At 50.2% G+C, this 18,870-nt stretch overlaps 7 protein-coding genes across 7 annotated transcripts; 5 read left to right on the top strand and 2 right to left on the bottom strand.

Annotated features, from left to right (window-relative positions):
* Nucleotides 1-393: 393 nt before the first annotated feature.
* On the top strand, nucleotides 394-2,653 carry N7519_003960 (putative NADH-ubiquinone oxidoreductase 64 kDa subunit; the record flags this gene model as incomplete). Its single annotated transcript, XM_057290736.1, has 4 exons — nucleotides 394-1,213; nucleotides 1,275-1,615; nucleotides 1,675-1,825; nucleotides 1,887-2,653. Coding segments are annotated over 4 exons (2,079 nt in total), but the record flags the coding sequence as incomplete, so codon positions are not given.
* Nucleotides 2,654-3,261: 608 nt separating this feature from the next.
* N7519_003959 (glucose-induced degradation complex GID8) lies at nucleotides 3,262-4,511 on the bottom strand (the record flags this gene model as incomplete). Its single annotated transcript, XM_057290735.1, has 4 exons — nucleotides 3,262-3,771; nucleotides 3,985-4,180; nucleotides 4,365-4,444; nucleotides 4,497-4,511. 4 exons carry the CDS (start codon nucleotides 4,509-4,511, stop codon nucleotides 3,262-3,264), a joined length of 801 nt encoding a protein of 266 aa, XP_057151937.1.
* Nucleotides 4,512-4,921: 410 nt separating this feature from the next.
* Nucleotides 4,922-6,675, top strand: N7519_003958 (uridine kinase family protein; the record flags this gene model as incomplete). Its single annotated transcript, XM_057290734.1, has 8 exons — nucleotides 4,922-5,092; nucleotides 5,157-5,284; nucleotides 5,339-5,483; nucleotides 5,539-5,581; nucleotides 5,631-5,744; nucleotides 5,806-5,847; nucleotides 5,902-6,133; nucleotides 6,192-6,675. The coding sequence occupies 8 exons, from the start codon at nucleotides 4,922-4,924 to the stop codon at nucleotides 6,673-6,675; spliced, it is 1,359 nt and encodes a 452-aa protein (XP_057151936.1).
* Nucleotides 6,676-7,067: 392 nt separating this feature from the next.
* On the top strand, nucleotides 7,068-9,296 carry N7519_003957 (pre-rRNA-processing protein ESF1; the record flags this gene model as incomplete). The annotated part of the gene is made up of 3 exons (XM_057290733.1): nucleotides 7,068-7,134; nucleotides 7,211-9,039; nucleotides 9,108-9,296. The coding sequence occupies 3 exons, from the start codon at nucleotides 7,068-7,070 to the stop codon at nucleotides 9,294-9,296; spliced, it is 2,085 nt and encodes a 694-aa protein (XP_057151935.1).
* A 1,189-nt stretch (nucleotides 9,297-10,485) lies between these two features.
* On the top strand, nucleotides 10,486-14,109 carry N7519_003956 (uncharacterized protein; the record flags this gene model as incomplete). Its single annotated transcript, XM_057290732.1, has 3 exons — nucleotides 10,486-10,804; nucleotides 10,849-13,557; nucleotides 13,628-14,109. The coding sequence occupies 3 exons, from the start codon at nucleotides 10,486-10,488 to the stop codon at nucleotides 14,107-14,109; spliced, it is 3,510 nt and encodes a 1,169-aa protein (XP_057151934.1).
* A 389-nt stretch (nucleotides 14,110-14,498) lies between these two features.
* Nucleotides 14,499-17,109, bottom strand: N7519_003955 (putative sugar hydrolase; the record flags this gene model as incomplete). Its single annotated transcript, XM_057290731.1, has 6 exons — nucleotides 14,499-15,635; nucleotides 15,701-15,978; nucleotides 16,041-16,696; nucleotides 16,764-16,827; nucleotides 16,884-16,998; nucleotides 17,077-17,109. The coding sequence occupies 6 exons, from the start codon at nucleotides 17,107-17,109 to the stop codon at nucleotides 14,499-14,501; spliced, it is 2,283 nt and encodes a 760-aa protein (XP_057151933.1).
* A 696-nt stretch (nucleotides 17,110-17,805) lies between these two features.
* Nucleotides 17,806-18,824, top strand: N7519_003954 (class I SAM-dependent DNA methyltransferase; the record flags this gene model as incomplete). The annotated part of the gene is made up of 4 exons (XM_057290730.1): nucleotides 17,806-18,162; nucleotides 18,218-18,321; nucleotides 18,394-18,571; nucleotides 18,636-18,824. The coding sequence occupies 4 exons, from the start codon at nucleotides 17,806-17,808 to the stop codon at nucleotides 18,822-18,824; spliced, it is 828 nt and encodes a 275-aa protein (XP_057151932.1).
* Between the last annotated feature and the right edge of the window lie 46 nt (nucleotides 18,825-18,870).

Raw genomic sequence — 18,870 nt, 5'->3', positions numbered from 1 at the left:
CATGCTCTGAGAGCTCGGCCCGATATCCACTCCCCTTAGTTATGGGTATATAATAGAATTTCACGGATTCATTTTCCATTGGTACGCAAAATAGTGACTTATCTAGATATAGTTGTCGGTGAATCTACAACGGGGTTCGGAGCTGTCGTATGAGTTCAAAGTTTTGATGCCGGGTTCCCGAGTAGCTCCTGGCACGTGACGTCTCCAGGATGACGTCGCCGATGATAGTTCCGTATCCTTGTTCCAGGTTCTGTGAGGTAAACACCTTTTTTTTTCCCTTTGGGTTTCAGATTGCTTCAAGGTCGCTCGTTATTTGAGTGCATAGGGGCGGACCATGAGCTGCTTCGTCTCTTTCCATCGCTGAACATCCTCTATACAAGCTCCCCTCCTGTTATGACAATGCTGAACGCGATGCTGCGCCGGACCTGTGCGGACGGCGTCGCACTGAAGTCAATGGGATCATTACCAGGCCGGATTCATACCCCCAAGGCATTATTTACATTCCGCCAACCTCTGTCCCGCTCCTTACACACTCCTTGTCGGCGACCGGTCCCCCAATGGCGAGCCTTGGCGCCGGTGTCGATGCCGATCCGATTCAAATCAGAAACCGCAGCTAAAGCCGAATCTTGGAAACAATCCCGCACTATTACTGCTATACGCAAAGTCTTTACATTCTGCGGGTTCTTCATTATCACCACCGGCGCCGTGGTAGTCGCCTTCTTCATCTACGATGCTAGTACATACCGCGAAGGTGTCAGTGCGATGGATATCCCGGTGTCGGAATTGGCTCTCAATCCTCGACTGGGAGGCCCGAAAAACCTGCCCATTGCCGATGTGCTGGTTGGCGATCATGATTCAGAAGATATGCTTCGGCAGAAGGATAAGCCTCGTCTGGTTATCCTGGGCACAGGTTGGGGTAGCATCGCGCTCCTCAAGAACTTGAACCCTGCCGATTACCATGTTACTGTTGTCTCCCCCACTAACTATTTCCTGTTTACCCCCATGTTACCTTCTGCTACAGTTGGAACCTTGGGTCTTCGGTCACTGGTCGAGCCCGTTCGGCGCATTATTGACCAGATTAATGGTCACTTCCTCAAGGCTTCCGCGGTTGATGTTGATTTCTCTGCGAAGCTGGTGGAAGTATCCCAAGTTGGGCAAGATGGCCAGACAAAGAACTTCTATCTTCCATACGACAAGCTTGTTATCGGAGTCGGTATGTTGTGCCAAAGAACAAGCTGGTTCAAGTTCCAAATATTGACATTTCTATGTACTAGGCTGTGTAACCAACCCGCACGGAGTGAAAGGCCTTGAAAACTGTAACTTCCTGAAGACAATTGACGATGCTCGTCAAATCAAGAACAAGATTCTAGAGAATATGGAGCTAGCGTGTCTCCCCACCACCTCCGACGAAGAGCGCAGACGATTGCTGTCCTTTGTGGTATGTGGAGGTGGCCCAACCGGGGTTGAATTCGCTGCCGAGCTGTTTGATCTCCTAAATGAAGATCTGCTTCACTCTTTCCCTCGCATTGTACGAAACGAGATCTCTGTCCATATCATCCAAAGTCGAACCCACATCCTGAACACTTACGACGAGGCACTCTCTAAGTATGCTGAGGTATGTTTCCTCCATATCTGAACCCCTCTTGGCATTGATCTGATATTAACGCCTTATAGCGTCGGTTCACTCGCGATGGTGTTGAGGTGTTGACCAACGCCCGTGTCAAGGAAGTGCGTGGCGATCGGGTTCTCTTCACCCAAGTGGAAGACGGCAAAACCGTCGTAAAAGAAATCCCTACTGGATTCTGCTTGTGGTCCACTGGTGTTTGTTAGTGCACTAACCACATTACTCAACATACTGGATCTGACAACAACTGACATCTCTTTAGCTCGAGCCCCGATCTGCGAAACGCTCTCTAACAAATTGGAAGGCCAAAACAACAAACACGCCCTCGAGACCGACTCCCATCTCCGCGTGATTGGTGCACCCTTGGGCGACGTCTACGCAATCGGCGATTGCTCAACAGTCCAGAACAACATCGCAGACAACATCATCAGGTTCCTCCGCACCGTTGCCTGGGAGAAAGGCCGTGATCCCGAGAAAGTGCACCTCACTTTTTCCGAATGGACTGAATTCGCCGCTCGGGTTAAGAAACGCTTCCCGCAAGCCACGAACCATCTCCGTCGCCTGGATCGGCTCTTCGAGCAGTACGACAAGGATCACTCCGGCACTCTCGACTACGGCGAGCTGTCTGAGCTCCTGCACCAAATTGACACCAAACTCACTTCGCTGCCTGCCACTGCCCAACGCGCTAACCAGCAGGGCGTGTACCTGGGCCGTAAACTGACCAAGATTGCCGCCGCGCTTCCCGGTCTCAAGGCCAACGAGATCGACTACGGTGACCTCGACGAGGCTGTTTACAAGGCGTTTAAGTACAAGCACCTCGGAAGTTTGGCGTACATCAGCAACGCTGCTGTCTTTGACTTTGGTGGTATGAGCTTTAGCGGCGGTGTCATTGCTATGTATCTTTGGCGTAGTATCTACTTTGCTGAGAGTGTCAGCTTCCGCACGCGGTGTATGCTGGCCATGGATTGGGGCAAGAGAGCGCTCTTTGGAAGAGGTATGTCTTTTATTTTATTATTATTTCTCTATCAACGTTCGTGCTTTGCTAATACTCTCATTATCCAGATCTCATGAGCTTCTAAGGAAGCTAATGTTGGCCTTCACTCGTGTCCCGTCATTGGTCGTTGATCTAGAGACATTTGTGATGGATTTTGTTTTCGATATTCGGCAGGCAGTTAGCCCGGAGCCATTTTAGTTGCTTTAAAACTCGCCCATAGACCTTGCTTTTGTTGTTACTTTATTGGTTTTCATAGCCACACTTGATTTTATTTGCGGGTTGGACTTATTGGGTGAGTCTGCTTTCTTTTTCTGTTCTGGTTGGTGTACACATGCATTGTTTGTATCCATTCTGCCATTTCTTTTCTCAAATATGATCAAGTGAGTGTATTACGCCTACGGAAATACGATGCCGAGGACAAAGAAATATATGAGACCACAGTCCACATGGAAAGTCACTTGTATTGCAAAAGGGTCGTAACCCCCATATTGGAGCTAGCGAGATACCATCGCCCGAACACCTAGAAATGTGGATCCAAGACGCCGCGCTAGAAAAGCAAAGACGAAAAAAAAAAGAAATTCCGCTGTGACAGGACAGGGGAAAGCTGACTGACAATCAAGGCCAGCTTGAGAGGAAAGTTGTATTAAGAGATCATTGGGTCAAGGTCGCTGTTGTTCGACATCAAGGTGTCACGAATGTTAGTAGCAAGGTCATTACTGTTACTGCTGTCGTGGGAATCGCCGACCAAGCCAATGTCCAGGGTATCTGGGATGTCTTTTTTAGCCTCCCGTGCCTTTTGCTCGGCGTATGCCCGGGTCTTCACAAGATTGCGCAGCCGGGCCTCTTTACGAGCGCCCTGGTTCTGCAGAATTGCCTCGTTGACTCGGGTTGCGATTTCTTTACGGAGCGCAGGGTCTAGGAGCGACGCAAGCGAGGAATCCAGTTTATCACTGGGGAAAATAAGAAGGGCAAGGGTCCGCTCGAGGTCCGCTAGGAACTGTGGGTTTGTAGGAGCGCGTGGTGCAAGTTGTGCCGTCGCAAAATCCAGAGCAGGAGTAATATCGCTACCGGGAGTGTCCATGCAGGCGCGGATCAACTCAACTAGCTGCAGACGCAGGAGAGAGAAGTGCAATGATGGGTCTTCGTCAAGGATCTATTGAAGTCTTGTTAGCCATGGCACTTGACATGAAGTGTGTGATATGCTGGTAAGATTCAATATTTGGCAGTTGCTCATACTGAGGACTGAAGATGTTTGTTTTTCTGCAAATGTCCCGGAAGGGAGTTTAAGAGTGGTGCATGAAACTTGGTATAATCATAGCAAGTGGGGCCAGGGAATGTGAAGTAGACTAGTGGGAAAATTTCTTACCTGAGGGTTCAGCTCATTGATCTTTTCAACGGCCGACTGGATATCACCTGAGTGAATCGCAGTGCGAATTTCAACCCGCTCTTGGATGGCTTCAAGATCCGTTCTGAGCTGGATGTTGGCCTCTACTGCAAATTTCTTTGCAGCAGCGGGATAGCCATTGGTGATGAGGTAATCCATGACCAAATAGTTGATATCACTGCATTATAATTGTCAGTAACCATTGATTCAACGGATGAGTGAAATTTTTGCAGTGGTGACGTGAATCAGAAGGATAAGTCAATTTTTTGCTCCTCACATGTTTTCAGAGAGATTCCCAACTTAAGTTAAAGAACATCATGTCACGGTGGTGGGCAGGTGGGTGTGAAACAGAAGGAACTCACGTTTTGGACGGCTTGACCTCCTCGAGCTTCCGCTCGAAGTGATGCCAAGTAGGCGTCGCAGTCGAGGGAGTGCGAGACATCTGCATAGTGTTAAAAGGCCAGCAACCACGGGTGTCAAGCCGAGAAGCATACAAGATTAGCAGACATTATGAGCTAGATAGCCAGTCTTGAATCTGATCTGAAGCTATCCGAAAAGCTGAAAGGCAACCCGAGAGACGAAGGCCATGGGGAAAGGCAAATCGCTGTGTGGGATAAGACCGGGTCGGATGCGAAAGAGAAAAGGAAATGAAAAGCTCGGGGCGGAAGAAGTAGCTTAAGCGAAAGTAATACGCTAAGCCCAAATGAATGATTACTCAGGATGTGAGTAAGCAGCACGTGAGCAGTTATCTTGGAACCTTCCAGGAAATAAACCTCGACTAACCCGCTTTGGGACTAGAAGATTAGGTAATTATCGTCCCCACCCAGCTTTCAAGGCTTGTGTCGGATTCAAAAACCAGAGGGGTGGAGAGGGTCAAGATTACCTACAAAGTACAGCCTTGTATGCGGCACACGTAGACATGGAATCAGTTTCACCTTTATATTCTTTGTCTACCGAAGTGTGCTATTCTCCACCATGGCAGGACTTGAGCATTATCGGCATTGCTGGCAGCTCTGGCTCCGGTAAGAGCTCTGTGGCAATGGAGATCGTCAAGTCTTTGAACTTGCCGTGGGTGGTGATCCTTGTAATGGTACAGCTTGTGGAATCCAATGCATCTAGATTGAGACCCTCTTGTTCTAATATATTCCATACAGGACTCATTCTACAAGACCTTAACTGCTGAGCAACACCAGAAGGCCCACGCAAATGAGTATGATTTCGACTGCCCGGAATCGATTGACTTCGATATTCTGGTGGACACCCTCCGTGACCTGAAGAAAGGGTAAATTTACTGTTCGTCCTAGTCTTCTACTTGACCTGACTGGTTATCACACAGAAAGAGAGCGAACATCCCAGTTTACTCATTTGCTGAGCACCAGCGGCAGCCCAATACGACCACTCTCTATTCTCCTCGTGTGATCATTCTCGAGGGTATTTTGGCCCTCCATGATCCTAGAATCGTCGAGATGTTGGATGTGAAGGTATTATGGCTTCTTCGTTATCCTTGTGCTTATCAGTGCTAATTCAATGGCTTAGATCTTCGTTGAAGCAGATATGGATGTGTGCTTAGGTCGCAGGAGTGGGTTGCCCCGATCGTGCTACCTTAACTCCACTGACGATGTATATAGTCTTGCGTGATGTCCGTGAGCGTGGGCGTGACATTGAAGGAATCATCAAACAATGGTTCGAATTTGTGAAGCCTTCTTACACTCGATACGTGGAGCCTCAACGCCCTATCTCAGGTTGGTAGTCACATGAGTTTGCAAAGCGTTAAAAGACTTTCTGTTAACTTTGAAATCTCAGACATCATCATCCCACGTGGCATTGAGAACACGACCGCTATCGGTATGCAATCCCTTTGAGCTGCTAATTTTGAGAGCTACCCACTAATCGGTGTAGACATGGTGGTCAAACATATTCAACGCAAGCTGCAGGAGAAATCCGACAATCACACCGAAGAGCTTCGCAAACTAGGTTTGGTTGCAGCAGAAGTAGAGCTGCCTTTAAATGTGCATGTCTTGCCCTCGACACCGCAGTTTGTTGGCATGAATACTATTCTGCAGAACCCAGAAACTGAGCAAGAGGATTTCATTTTCTACTTTGACCGACTAGTTTCGATCTTGATTGAAAAGTATTGACCTCCATCTCAAAATGCGCCTTTAGTTACTCTACTAACGTCACCATCGCAGGGCCTTGGATATGACATTGTATGTATCCGCAAATGTGGAAACACCACAAGGGAACACATACCTCGGTTTACATCCCAAGGGTACCGTATCAGCCGTGGCTATCTTACGTGGTGGCTCTTGCATGGAGACCGCGCTTAAGCGATCCATTCCCGACTGTCTTACTGGTCGCGTGCTCATCCAAACGAACGAGAGCAATGAGGAGCCAGAGTTGCATTACTTGAAACTCCCTTCGCAGATTGAGGAGCATGCAACTGTCCTCCTAATCGACTCTCAAATGTCCAGTGGAGGTGCTGCACTTATGGCTGTTCGTGTCTTGATTGATCATGGGGTGGAACAACAAAGAATCGTTTTCGTAACTTGCGCAGCAGGAGAACGGGGCCTCAAGAGGCTTACTGCTGTTTATCCCAGGATCAATGTGGTTGTCGGACGCATCGAAGAAGAGGGGGAACCGCGCTGGATAGAAAAGCGATACTTCGGATGCTGAAATCTTCATTCAATTGTTGCACCCTCCCAAAGTATATATGTTGATCTGCTCACTATGACTTATTTCCGAGACCAAGCATTGGGTTACTGGGATTGACACTTAGCAAGAGCATACTTATACATACGTTGCATATTCAATCAAATCTAAGCAAATACCATTACAATTTTTCTTGTCTGAATGTCTTGACAGTAGGAAAACTAAAGAAAAAATAATAGACCTGCCGTTTTGAGAATACACGTGCCTGACCGCCCTGACTTCGGCGGGCAGAAAAATAATTTATCGGTCTCGATTATTTTCACTTGCTGAATCCGACGACCTCTATTGATATTCAAGCGTTGAAAAAAAAAATTCTTGCATGATTGTGGTGTGAAGTGATATTTTCAGCGCTCACAATGGCAGGCTCAGACAAGAAAAAGTCCAAGGCTGGCAAGCCCAAAGGCGAAGCTGGTCCAGCGATTAGTACGTACAGTCAAAACTTAAGACTTGTTTTCAGAAACCCCATGACCATGCTTACTGACTCTTTCTGTTGCTATAGCGGATCCTCGATTTGCGAACATCCAGACTGATCCTCGCTACCGTCTTCCTAGCAAACGCCAGACTCATGTCAAACTCGATAAGCGCTTTGCGCATGTGCTAAACGATAAGGATTTCTCCAGCAACGCTCCTGTTGACCGCTATGGACGAAAGCTCAGAAAAGACGACACCAAGGAAAAATTGAAGCAGTTTTACCAGGTGGATGAGGATGAGGACGAGGATGAAGATGAAGAGGAGGACGAGGACAGTGCCGCCGACGACGAAGAAGTCCAGAAAGAACTGAAACGTGTTAATGCTGCCTCATATGATCCTTCCCGTGATGGTGGCTTTGAGTCCTCGTCATCTGAAGACGAGACCTCCAGCGAAGAGGAAGACGAGGCGGAAGAGGATGTGATCGAATTCCCGGACGAGCAGCGGTCTGATGTGCCGCTCGGCGAAGTGACGAAACGGATAGCTGTCGTCAACCTCGACTGGGAAAACATTCGTGCTGAGGACTTGATGGCAGTGTTCTCCAGTTTCCTTCCGTCTGGGGGGCGGGTGTTGAACGCCACAGTCTACCCCAGCGAATTTGGAAAGGAGCGTATGGAGAGGGAGGAGATTGAAGGCCCCCCGAAGGAAATTTTCGCCTCCGGGAAGAAAAAGAACAACGACGACGACTCCGAAGAGGAGGAACTCGACTCTGATGAGGAGGAGGAGGAAATTAAGAAGTCTATGCTGAAGGCCGACGACGGTGAAGAATTCAACTCTACACAGCTACGCCGGTACCAGCTTGACCGACTGCGGTATTACTACGCCATTATCGAATTTTCATCAAAGGAAGTCGCAAAGCACGTCTACGATCTGGTGGATGGTGCCGAATACCTCTCTAGTGCCAACTTCTTCGATCTTCGTTTCGTGCCTGATGACACTGACTTCTCCGATGACAAGGCTCGGGATGAGTGTTCTCGGATTCCTGACGGTTACAAGCCTACTGAATTTGTAACGGATGCTTTGCAGCACAGCAAGGTCAAATTGACATGGGACGCGGACGACAAATCAAGAAAAGAAGCCCAGGCACGTGCCTTCCGAGGCTCACGCCAGGACATTGACGAGAACGACCTGAAAGCCTACCTTGGTAGTGATAGTTCCGAGAGCGAAGATTCAGACGACGAGGATGGAGGCGTCGAAGTTGTGGATAATACTACAGGAGAAGCTACGACCACAAAGCTATCTAAGAAAGAAGCCGAGAGACAGCGCATGCGTGCGTTGCTGGGTCTGAGCGCCGAGCCTACCCGCACGAAAGCGGAACGTCCCGTCGGCGAAATGGAGGTTACTTTCACATCGGGCTTGGCTGGCGGCCATGGCAAGGATACTATCTTCGAAAATGAACCGGAGGTCGAAGAAACCACACTTGAAAGATATGTGCGGAAGGAGCGTGAGCGCAAAAAGCGCCGAAAGGAGAAACTTAAGGCCCCTAAGGCATCTGCAGAGGAGGGTTCCGCAGCGGAAGGCGAAGACAACGAAGCTGCTCCAGCCGAGGTGCCACAGCAAGAGGAAGAAGAAATGGGATTCAATGATCCATTCTTTGACGACCCTGATGGAAAGGCTACAGCAGGTGCTCGACGCAAGGAGGAGAGACGCAAGAAGCGTGAGGAACGTGCTGCCGAGGAAGCCGCCTCAGCTGCCCAACGGGCTGAGTTGGAGCTACTGATGGTAGATGACGAAAAGGTCAACATCAAACACTTCGACATGAACGAGATTGAAAAGGCTGAGAAGCAGGCCCGGAAGAAGGGCAAGGGCAAGAAGGGCAAGAAGGTGGAACCTGCCCAGGCAGATGACTTCAAAGTCAACGTCAGCGACCCCCGTTTCGCACGTCTGTACGACACTCATGATTTCGCCATCGATCCTACCAACCCCAGTTCAAGTCGACTTCCGGCATGAAGGCCCTGTTAGACGAGGGCCGTAAGCGCCGGCGTGTCGGCGATGACGCGGAGGCTGAGGCTCCAACAGAAAGCCAGGATACCAAGAAGAAGCAGAAGAAGTCCCCCAAGGAGTCTAGTTCTGAGGAGTTGAAGCGACTGGTGGCAAAAGTCAAGCGTTCTCACTGAAAGTATAGTTCAACCGAAATGATTTGGAAGTTAATAGACACTGGAGTTCAATGAAAGGAGTTGAATTGTGAAATATGATATCTTTTACATATGTACATTGGCAATATGAGACCAGATGCATAGCAGTAACATGCGGTCTAGAATATGTAGCTGAAAGTCAATGTGACGGCTTGTGTCAACTTTCGGGAACGGAAACACGAAAAAGGACCGGCCCCAGGGTACAACCACGTGGATAGAATAGCTTAGTAGTCAACATGGAGAGGGTTCCTTTCCCCTAGGGTCGGGGTATTTACAAACGTGATTATAGGGGCCTGTCGGGAGGTGTGGTATCTGGGGTTGCAAGACTGATGCTTGTATCACACGAGGTATGAGTGACGGTGAGAGATGGCATGTGCCCATCATGAGTAATATTTGGGAGATAAATCATTTCCCTCCAATCCCAAATTCAGACCCGCCTCAGATCACACACAAATCAGCGCCCCCGAAGTAACACGATTCCTTGCAAACCCGACTATACGGTGACACGAGGACGGTAGAGAATAGCGGCATAGTGGGCAATAATAGTGATTGGTATAGGCATTATTGGATGCAGCTCCGATAATCGGAAATAGTTGATCAAGATAGGCCATTCCTGTGCTATATACTGTGTACCTCGTTATGTTTCCAAGGGGGCATTCAGAGTCAGAGAATCAGATCTATAAGGACAGACTGAAAAGGTCACTGTTCCTCACCGTAGGGAATGAGGCTGATATCATGTGACTTCCTTCACCGCCCTTTCGCATTCCCTCTCCACTGTCTCCCCAGGTGGTTTCTCTGTTCAAGGAACTGGGTCCCTTAAGAAGCTCTGGGATCATTTCATTTGACTTCCTGATTTTCTACACAATCCTGATCAGACTGTGGAGTCCTCGTGGGTGCAAAGCCAATTCCTAACCCCCCTAATTGCTGATCCCAGCCCCACTGCTGCACCTCATCCCACCTTCCACTCCCCTCATAACTCTGGATATTCTCAATTCCCTTCATCGTTGATGATGATTCTTGCTTCGTTGAATTAAGCTATGGGTGGACGCAGCCTAGATATTCCTAGCTGCCTGATACCCATCGTTACACCGTGTGAATTCGACCGGCCCGTTTTCTTTTCCCTGCATCCCCAAGTACCTGTTCTCTGCGGGTTTCCCCGTTCTCATTCACCATGCTTGGCCGACTCTTGAGTACCGCCGCGTCGACTCTGAATCCGGCGGCATACTCTGGACGAAGCAATGGAACGCCTCTCGAGTCTGTGACTGAAGAGGAACATACCTCCGGTCTTCTTTTCCCCGACGCCAGCCTCCTTCGACGTTCCAATACCCATGCCTTTCCGTTGCAGACGACTTTCAATTCCCCCAATGCCTCGACCGCTGGTGCATATGATGATCGTGGGGGAATGGAATTGGATCCAATTAAAGATTTTCGTGTGATTGTTGCACAAAATGCATTGGGCGACCGAGATGCATGTGTCCTACTTGACACTCGTGCGTCCGACTCACCCCCGCCGGTCTTGGAATCGACCCACAAGGCAACGATCAGTCCGGTCTTAGACATACTCGAGCTGTCTCAAGTCTTTCTCGTGGAACACGTCGCAACCTTCTCACTCAATCCTCCCTCATCGAATCGAGTCCACTCTCCGCAACTGCAGATGCACGCAGATCGTCACCAGCCGGCCCGGGTGCTTTTTCCCGGGCTCGAGGCCGTAGCTCTACACTGGCGCCACCGGGAACATGGCATGACCCTGGCCCATCACGACACTCCTCCGATTCCAATGATACTGGCCTTCTGAACTGCATTTTCGGCAGCAGCGCCTTCAGCTACCGGGGGTCGTCTACAAAAATGCATATAATTTCCGCTGATGAAAGCCCGGCGACTGGGGTGAGTGCATCACCTGCTGCCCGCAGCCCACTTTCCCGGGCCTACACCACAGGCAGTCCCTCAGCTCCTATAGGAGGAGCCCGAGGAGTGGACGACAAGCCACCATCCAAAGTCACAGTTCTCTTGACTCGCATGTTTAGTGTGAATCTTCCGGAAGGAGCGGAAGCATCGGCTGAGCGACATGACTATGCCAGTGCTCTTTACCAAGAGTCATTGCCCGAGATGGAGTTCCCATTCCCGGATGTTTCTAAGCGCAAGAAAATCAAGGAAAAGAAAACACCGATGTACGCGGTTGCAATTACAATTCAGATCCCGTTGCTGCCACGCAATACCGGACGTCCTGTATCAAGGTTCAGTACTCCAGGCCCAGACTCTCCTCGGCCAGGGTTTTCAAGCTCGCTGGATTCTGATCACCGCTGGCCGGGTGGGTTTTTCGATGATAGTCTATCCTCTGCCTCGCCACCGGCTAGCCTGGATGAGCGCCTGGACTTGTTAGTTGATCATTGGGACGTCATCACTCGTACACTCTCCCACCTCGAAAGACTTGTTCGTAACGAAATTCTCTTTCTTTTGAAGAAGGTGGACTCTTTATCCGGGCCACACCCGAAGCCTGCGAAGCCTCCCAATATGCAGCGGACTAACCAGACCATTGTGCATTTACCTGCCAACATTCTATCGGTCAATTCGAAGCTCAAAGAGGAAGCCATTCGCAGCTCTCGCCGGATCTGCCTTGCTCTTCAAACCCCATATGTGGTCACTGGACAAAGTCGTTGGGGCGTCTGGCGGGAGGAAGGCCGCTCAATTGTCCGTGGTCTTGGCGACAAAGAGCAGAACTTCTTCTTCTTGGTCGTCTTGACAGCATTTTTGGGGAACCATACCGAGTGGCTCAACAGCCTTGGGCCCGAGTGGTATCGTCGCCGCCATATCCAGCAGCACAAAGCTCAGCAGGATAGCGAACTCATCCTTGCAAACAGAACAGTCATTGTATGCCCAGATAAGATGACGGCTCGTCGCCTCGTGTTCTTACTAGCAGCTTTCTTGCCCTCGAAGCAACGACTGGAGCCGTTACCTTCCCCTCTGAGACCCGGCACATCGGCCTCAATGCGTGCTATCTCTCAAAGCCCACCGACTGTGCCTGTCCTCCGACAGGAGTCTCTTCGGAGAGCGATCGAACGACGAGCTCGTGCTCAACGAATGATCATGGGCGATAACGAGCATCACCAGCGATCAGTGAGCGTTTCGTCTCAGGAGACAGCCCAGCGGTCAATAGATGGAGCTGAAATAACCCCACCAGCGGAACACTCGGCCTCGGCCCGCAGAGGATCTGATGCTCGCTCCATCAAACCCCCCGGATCAAACATCCATCCGAAGGATGCTCGGGCCATGAATACGAGCGGGGCAACTACTTCTATGATCACTCAGAGCAGCACTGTTCCTGTTCCCCATTTTACTTCTCAGCCAAGCCATTCCACTCAGGCTAGAACAGAGCGCAGCGCAGCTGAAGGCAGCGATAGCCTAGCATCGGAGACTCTACTGAAGAGCCTTCAGCGAAGTGACAGCTCTGCAGTGAGCACAAACGGCAGCTTTTCTTCAGCTGGAGGCCGCTGGGGCGGTATTTTCTCCGGTCTTTGGAGCTCCCGCCAAGGCTCATCTACCGACAGTACCGAGCCATATTCCCCATCTGAAGCTCGCAAAAGGTCCGTCTCTACAATATCTGGTCCTGCTAGACGCGGGTCAACCACTTTGACTCGAATGGTGAAGGAAGTCACAGAACATGAGGATGAGCACCGGCCTGAAACAGCCCCCAGTGGAAACATTTCAATTCCAACTGCTTCTGCTGCCGCTCCTCACAATACCGAGCCCGCCTCGCCAGAACCATCATCGCTCACCAGCCAAGTTCGAGAGTCGCCTTTGAAGTTGTCAGTCCGAGCGGAGGAAGGCGTGGTGGACGTTGACCTTCCACTTCCAGGTTTCATGTCACTTTCTTCGTCCGGTGATTCGACTATTGCCTCGCCAAAGAAGACTCGAACATCCGTCACTAGTATGGATGCAGTTGCTTCTACGCACAGCAGTGGCTCCGGATTTCCCGGTACCATGAAGGATAGCGATGGACCGACTGCCCATGTGGCTGGTTGGTTGAAATTTTTCCACGAGGATTTCTCGCTCCAAGCGGTCCGGCCTTATGCTTCTCTTGAAGCAGAAATCAAACAAGCAATGCGGGCTGAACCATCCCCGTACATCCCCTCCACATCTGATGTGGACGGATCAGAGAAATGGGTAGATGTTGCGACAACTTTGATTGCAGACACCAAGGCTTCTATGGTGAAACGACTTCGTTTGCGACGCAAGATCATAGTGGGTCACAACTCTGGGGCTCCTCATACGCCTTCTCCGACTGCCAACACTAACCCCCCGTGGATCTACTGGAGCTGCCTCGGCCTCGCAATTCACCAGCTTCTTTTCTGGGCATGATAAGCCGACTCACGGCCTTGGTACTGATGAACGGGATCAGAGCTTTGTGGAAGAGCGGTTCGTCGAGGAGCCTGTGATGGACCTCGACGGAGTTCTAGTTGACGCTGTTGAGCGTGTCTTGGGACAGAGCGGTTACTCCTCAATGGCACAGTCACGTGCCCCTTCGCCTAACCGTGCTCGTAGAGCTGAAGACAAAGGCCCCTTCCCTAGAGGCGATGAAGCCCCTCCCCTTGAGGTGCCTCGTGGTGAATGCCGCAAGATGGTGCTTGGGGCCCTCGAAGAAGTCGTCCGCCTTGTTACCGCCGAACACTGCCGTGAAGATGTGGACAGCACACTCGGGCTTGCCGACCGCGAGCGGAGAAGAGCACAATCAGGTGTTGATAATACGTTGCGTGAAGGAATCCGAAAGTGGCTCCTTGACGTCGAAGAAGTTTGGTGATTCTGCTTTAATGCTTTACCAGGCTTTGATTTCTTTACGCTTGCTGATTGCATATTCATGCCTATTGCATTCATGCATTGTTTTTGTTTTCCTTTCCCCTGCCCAATAGTTTCTGATTTGGTCTTGCCTGATATGGTACCAGACCTGGGCTTCGGGTTTTTGATTCTCTTTCTGTTCTTTGCTTTCTCTTGCGTTTCTTGCTTTTGCTTGCTTTTTTTCGGCTCTGCCTCTTGCATTGCGACCTGTTTTGAATATGATACCCACCTACTTCATACTGAAGTTTAGTTCTGCTTGTGGGGGCTCTTCCCCTACGTTTTTAATATGACTCTTGACCAATTTGATGCAAATGACATAAGTTCCATGAATTTCATTCTCTATTTGATACGGATCTAGGCAACATAGACCAATTTCACACTGTGGCCACTTGCTTCAACCTTTCCATCCTCAGTAGGAGCAACTCGAACAGTCTTCAAGATCTCGTCTGACTGGGCCGAGTTGACAATTTCGACTGTAGTCTCAGCCCGCAGGCGCCCATTGACCAGCAACTCAATTCCCGACAAGGCATCATCCTCAGGGGCCTTGATCGTGGGATTGGTGACAGTAACAGAGCCGGGACGGATCAAGATGGGCATGGTATCAAAGCCATGAGTCTCCGTGTACCAACGACCAGACTCATAAGACTTGGAATGATCAAACCACGAAATCCATTTCCCAGCCTCATCATCAGAAGACTGAGGCACATAGAAAGTAACCTCACCCTCCTCGGTAAACACCGGCGCAACCAGCAAATTCGGCCCAAACATATACTGCGTATCAATCGCATACGTATTAAGATCCTCAGGGAACTCCAAGAACAGCGGCCTCATAAGCGGCGTGCCGGTTGCATGGCCCTTCAGCGCCTCCTGCAGAATATACGGCGTAAGCAAGATCTTGCGCTTAACGCACTCCCGCAGCACATCCGAGCAATCCTCCCCATAGATCCACGGCACCCGGAACGAAGACGATCCATGCAGACGCGAGTGCGTCGACAGCAGCCCAAATTGCACCCATCGCTTGTACAGCGCTGGCGGCGGCGTACCCTCGAACCCACCGATATCAGACGCCCAGAAGATATATCCCGACAGCATTAGGCTCAGTCCGCCGCGCAGTGACTCGGCCATAGCCTCGAACGTGCTCTCGCAGTCGCCGCCCCAGTGTACCGGGTACGCCTGTCCGCCTGGTGCGGTACTGCGCGCGAAGAGGAGACCCTGGTTTCGTCCAACGCCCTTGCTGAGCGTCTCGTACACGATCTTGTTGTAGAGCAGAGCGTAGTAGTTGTGCATGCGCTCGGGGTCGGCGCCGTTGTGGTATTGGACGCCCTTGACTGGGATGCGCTCGGCGAAGTCGGTCTTGAAACTGTCGACGCCCATCTCCATTAGTCGCTCCAGGTGCGTGTTGTACCACTTGCTGGCGGCGGGATTCGTGAAGTCCACGATTGCCATGCCGGCTTGCCACATATCCCATTGCCATACTGAGCCATCGGTGCGCTGTGGATTGTTAGTGGTTGTTTTCTTCATATGTCATTCTCTTGTGCCACTGTCTAGGAACATACCTTGATGAAGTATCCGTTCTTCTTACCCTCTTCAAACAGTGGCGATGCCTGCGCGATGTACGGGTTGATCCAGACACTGATGCGGAGACCGCGCTCCTTGAGACGCTTGAGATATCCCAATGCATCTGGGAACATCTCCGAGTCGAAGTCGAAGTCGCACCACTGATACGACTTCATCCAGAAGCAATCGAAATGGAAGACGCCCAGTGGGATGTCACGGTCACGGAATCCATCAAGGAACCCAGTGACGGTCTCTTCGTCATAGTTGGTCGTAAAGCCTTTATAACAATGTCAGCCTCTTCCATCCAGCTTTCCAGAGCAAATCATATCCCGAACTCACTCGTAGTAAGCCAGAGGTTATAACTCCATGACGGAACCAAGGCCGGCCTGCCAGTCAAAGCCGTATAGCGATTCAGGATATCCTTCGGCGTAGCTCCATATACAACGAAGTACTCGACCTCCTCACCAGGCACGGAGATATTGACGCGAGTCGTGCGCTCAGACTGCACCTCCAGACTAACCTTGCCAGGATGATTGACGAAAACACCATATCCCTTCGAACTGATGTAGAACGGGATATTCTTGTACGCCATCTCGGACGAGGTACCGCCATCCTCGTTCCAGATATCGACCGTCTGTCCGTTCTTGACTAGAGGCCCGAACCGCTCTCCAAGACCGTAGACCTTCTCGCCAACGCCGAGATCCAGCCCTGCGAGCATGTATCCCTGACGCTCGGCGTACATGCCATCCTCGTAGCGATGTTTCTCGGTGCGCTGGTCGCGCACGTATCCGATAGAGCGGAACGATTGACCGGTTAGTTTCTTACTGGCTGGAGACTGGAATTCTAGACCTAGTTCATTGGCGGAGGTGTTCACAGCCAGATTAACGGGACCGCTTGTGTAGTTGAGTTTCTTTTCGTCCTTGTCGTGCTCGATCTTGGTGTGTCCGGTGGTCTTGTTCAGGTGGTAGTGAGGGCCGTTGTCGTTTTGGCCCGCCCTGTGTGCTGTTAGCAGTTGCTAACACCAAGATTAACAGCTCTGGTTTGGGCCCTTGATGTACTTACCAGTGGACAAGCTTCACGCCGATGATTCCCTCTACTGGCGAGGTGACCCGCGCGGAGACAGTTGCTGTATAGATTTGTTAGCTTCTGGATTTCTATACTAAGGGAGGATTGGAAACACACGCGAATTGAGGGTATGTCCTCGGTGTGCCTGGAACTTGTTCAACAGCAGATTGACCGAGTCGTCTTCAATGGAGAATCGCTCTACGTTGCTCATCCACTCGATGCTGACGCCATCCTAGATAATCCGGGTGCACGTCAGCATTAATTCTTTTATTCTATACCCAATTCATTAGCCAGGAGCGATCGGAATTACCTGCAGACACCACATCCCCGCAGTGAACTTCATCTTGGGAGAAAATGTAGGGAATCTCAGATTCTTATCCTTGAAATCGGTTCTGCACAAGCTACCCCAGAGATACCTGGAGGCTATCGTTCAGCTTTGTATAGAATTGAAAAAGTAGAATGAAAGACGAAAGTGAATGACAAGAGGACAGTCAAGCTCTATTTGTTTTACGCCGACACAACCTTGGGGGCAGGCTAACCTGCTTCATTTGACACGGTGTATCGTCCGCCATGGCCTGATTCTGAATAGCGCGTTCGCCAGAGATCTGCGCTATTTCTGGAGCTCGGGGTAGCACATCAGGCGGGGGAAATTCCTCGGGGGTTTGACGATGCCGTTGGATCGGAATGTCTCACCAACCAGAGCGAGCGGTTAAAATTCACTGCATGGAGGATATCAGGCTAAATTGTCAGTTACATGGGTGCTAACAGGCTAAAATGCGAGATGTCTTACCTTGGAGTTGAGAGAAGCACATGTGTTTTGGATTTCTCTCAAATCGAGATGGAATTGGAAATCTGTACGAATACGTATGTTGTAGGTAGCTGGGTAGCTATACGACTTGATATCCTTTGGAATTTCCTATCCTGGCAGTTCACTGAGAGTAGTGGAGATTATTAAATGAGTCATCGGTGCCAAGGTGTTTCTCGTAAAACCATCTGCATCGTAAAAATGACACTCTTTTGCTCAAATATCTTGTTAGACATGGCTTTGAACGATCCTCTGACATCCTGGGAGTCTTTCGCCCATTCCTGGGATAAAGGAATGGGCGACGACGGAAATGACTATTTCCGCTTTCTAGAACTCCCCATTTTGGAGAAACTGGTCGGTAGAGTAGAAGGGTGTTGTGCTATAGACCTCGCAACGGGAAATGGTCTTGTAGCTCGCTGGTTAGCCCAGAAAGCTGCCTCGGTCATTGCGACCGACGGCGCAGTGTCGATGATCAATCGTGCAAAGGCACGAACGGACACTTCCCAATATGGAAATAGGATTTCCTTCCACTGCCTCGACGTCACGAAGCAGTCCTCTTGGGATACTTTCATGGTCGATACTCGTGTCATGGTCAGTTCATAAGACTTGTAGAGAGTATTGCCCACATTTTAACGCACTTGTGTAGGAGGACGGGTTCGACGTTATCACTATGAACATGGCTCTCATGGACATTCAGGATCTGGGGCCATTGGCAAGGTCTCTGAAGAAACTGCTCAAACCGAACGGTTGGTGAGTGCTAGGTTTTTTTTTGCTTTTATACACGTACCTGAATACTTGGGCAAACTAATAGCTATCTCCCAGCTTCGTTGCTACTCTGCTTCATCCGCTCTTTTTCACATCCGGTGCAGCTCGGCAGATATTAGTCCATGAGGATCCAGAGACTGGCCAGCGAATCGTCGACCGTTCCATTGTTCTAAGGAAATATTTGAACGTTCCCCCGGCGAGACAACTGGTTTTTGAAGGGGAAACCGAGTCGCCGGTATGTGACTACACGTAGAAACCTTCCCAGTCTTAGGGAATAAGAAGACTAAATAACGCGGTAGTACATGTTCCATCGGCCTTTAAATCAGCTCTTTGCACCGTTCTTCCAGGCAGGTCTCGTCGTGGATGCACTTGAAGAGACCAATTTCGACGAAAGCTTTCGTGATCCTCTACGTGAACACTCATCGAAGAATTTTACTGAATTTCCAAAAATACTCGGCTTGAGGATGAGGCGTGTATCTGAGATCTAGATGGACAGGCAGAAGGAAATCAGATACGTCAGGAATTGGTTATAAT

Source organism: Penicillium mononematosum, assembly GCF_028829835.1.
Source record: "Penicillium mononematosum strain IBT 11891 chromosome Unknown utg000002l:1.0-8112719.0:1.0-8118358.0, whole genome shotgun sequence".
Lineage (NCBI taxonomy): Eukaryota > Fungi > Ascomycota > Eurotiomycetes > Eurotiales > Aspergillaceae > Penicillium > Penicillium mononematosum.
The sequence above is the reverse complement of the archived record's forward strand: the minus strand, read 5'-3'. Positions and strand labels throughout refer to the sequence as shown.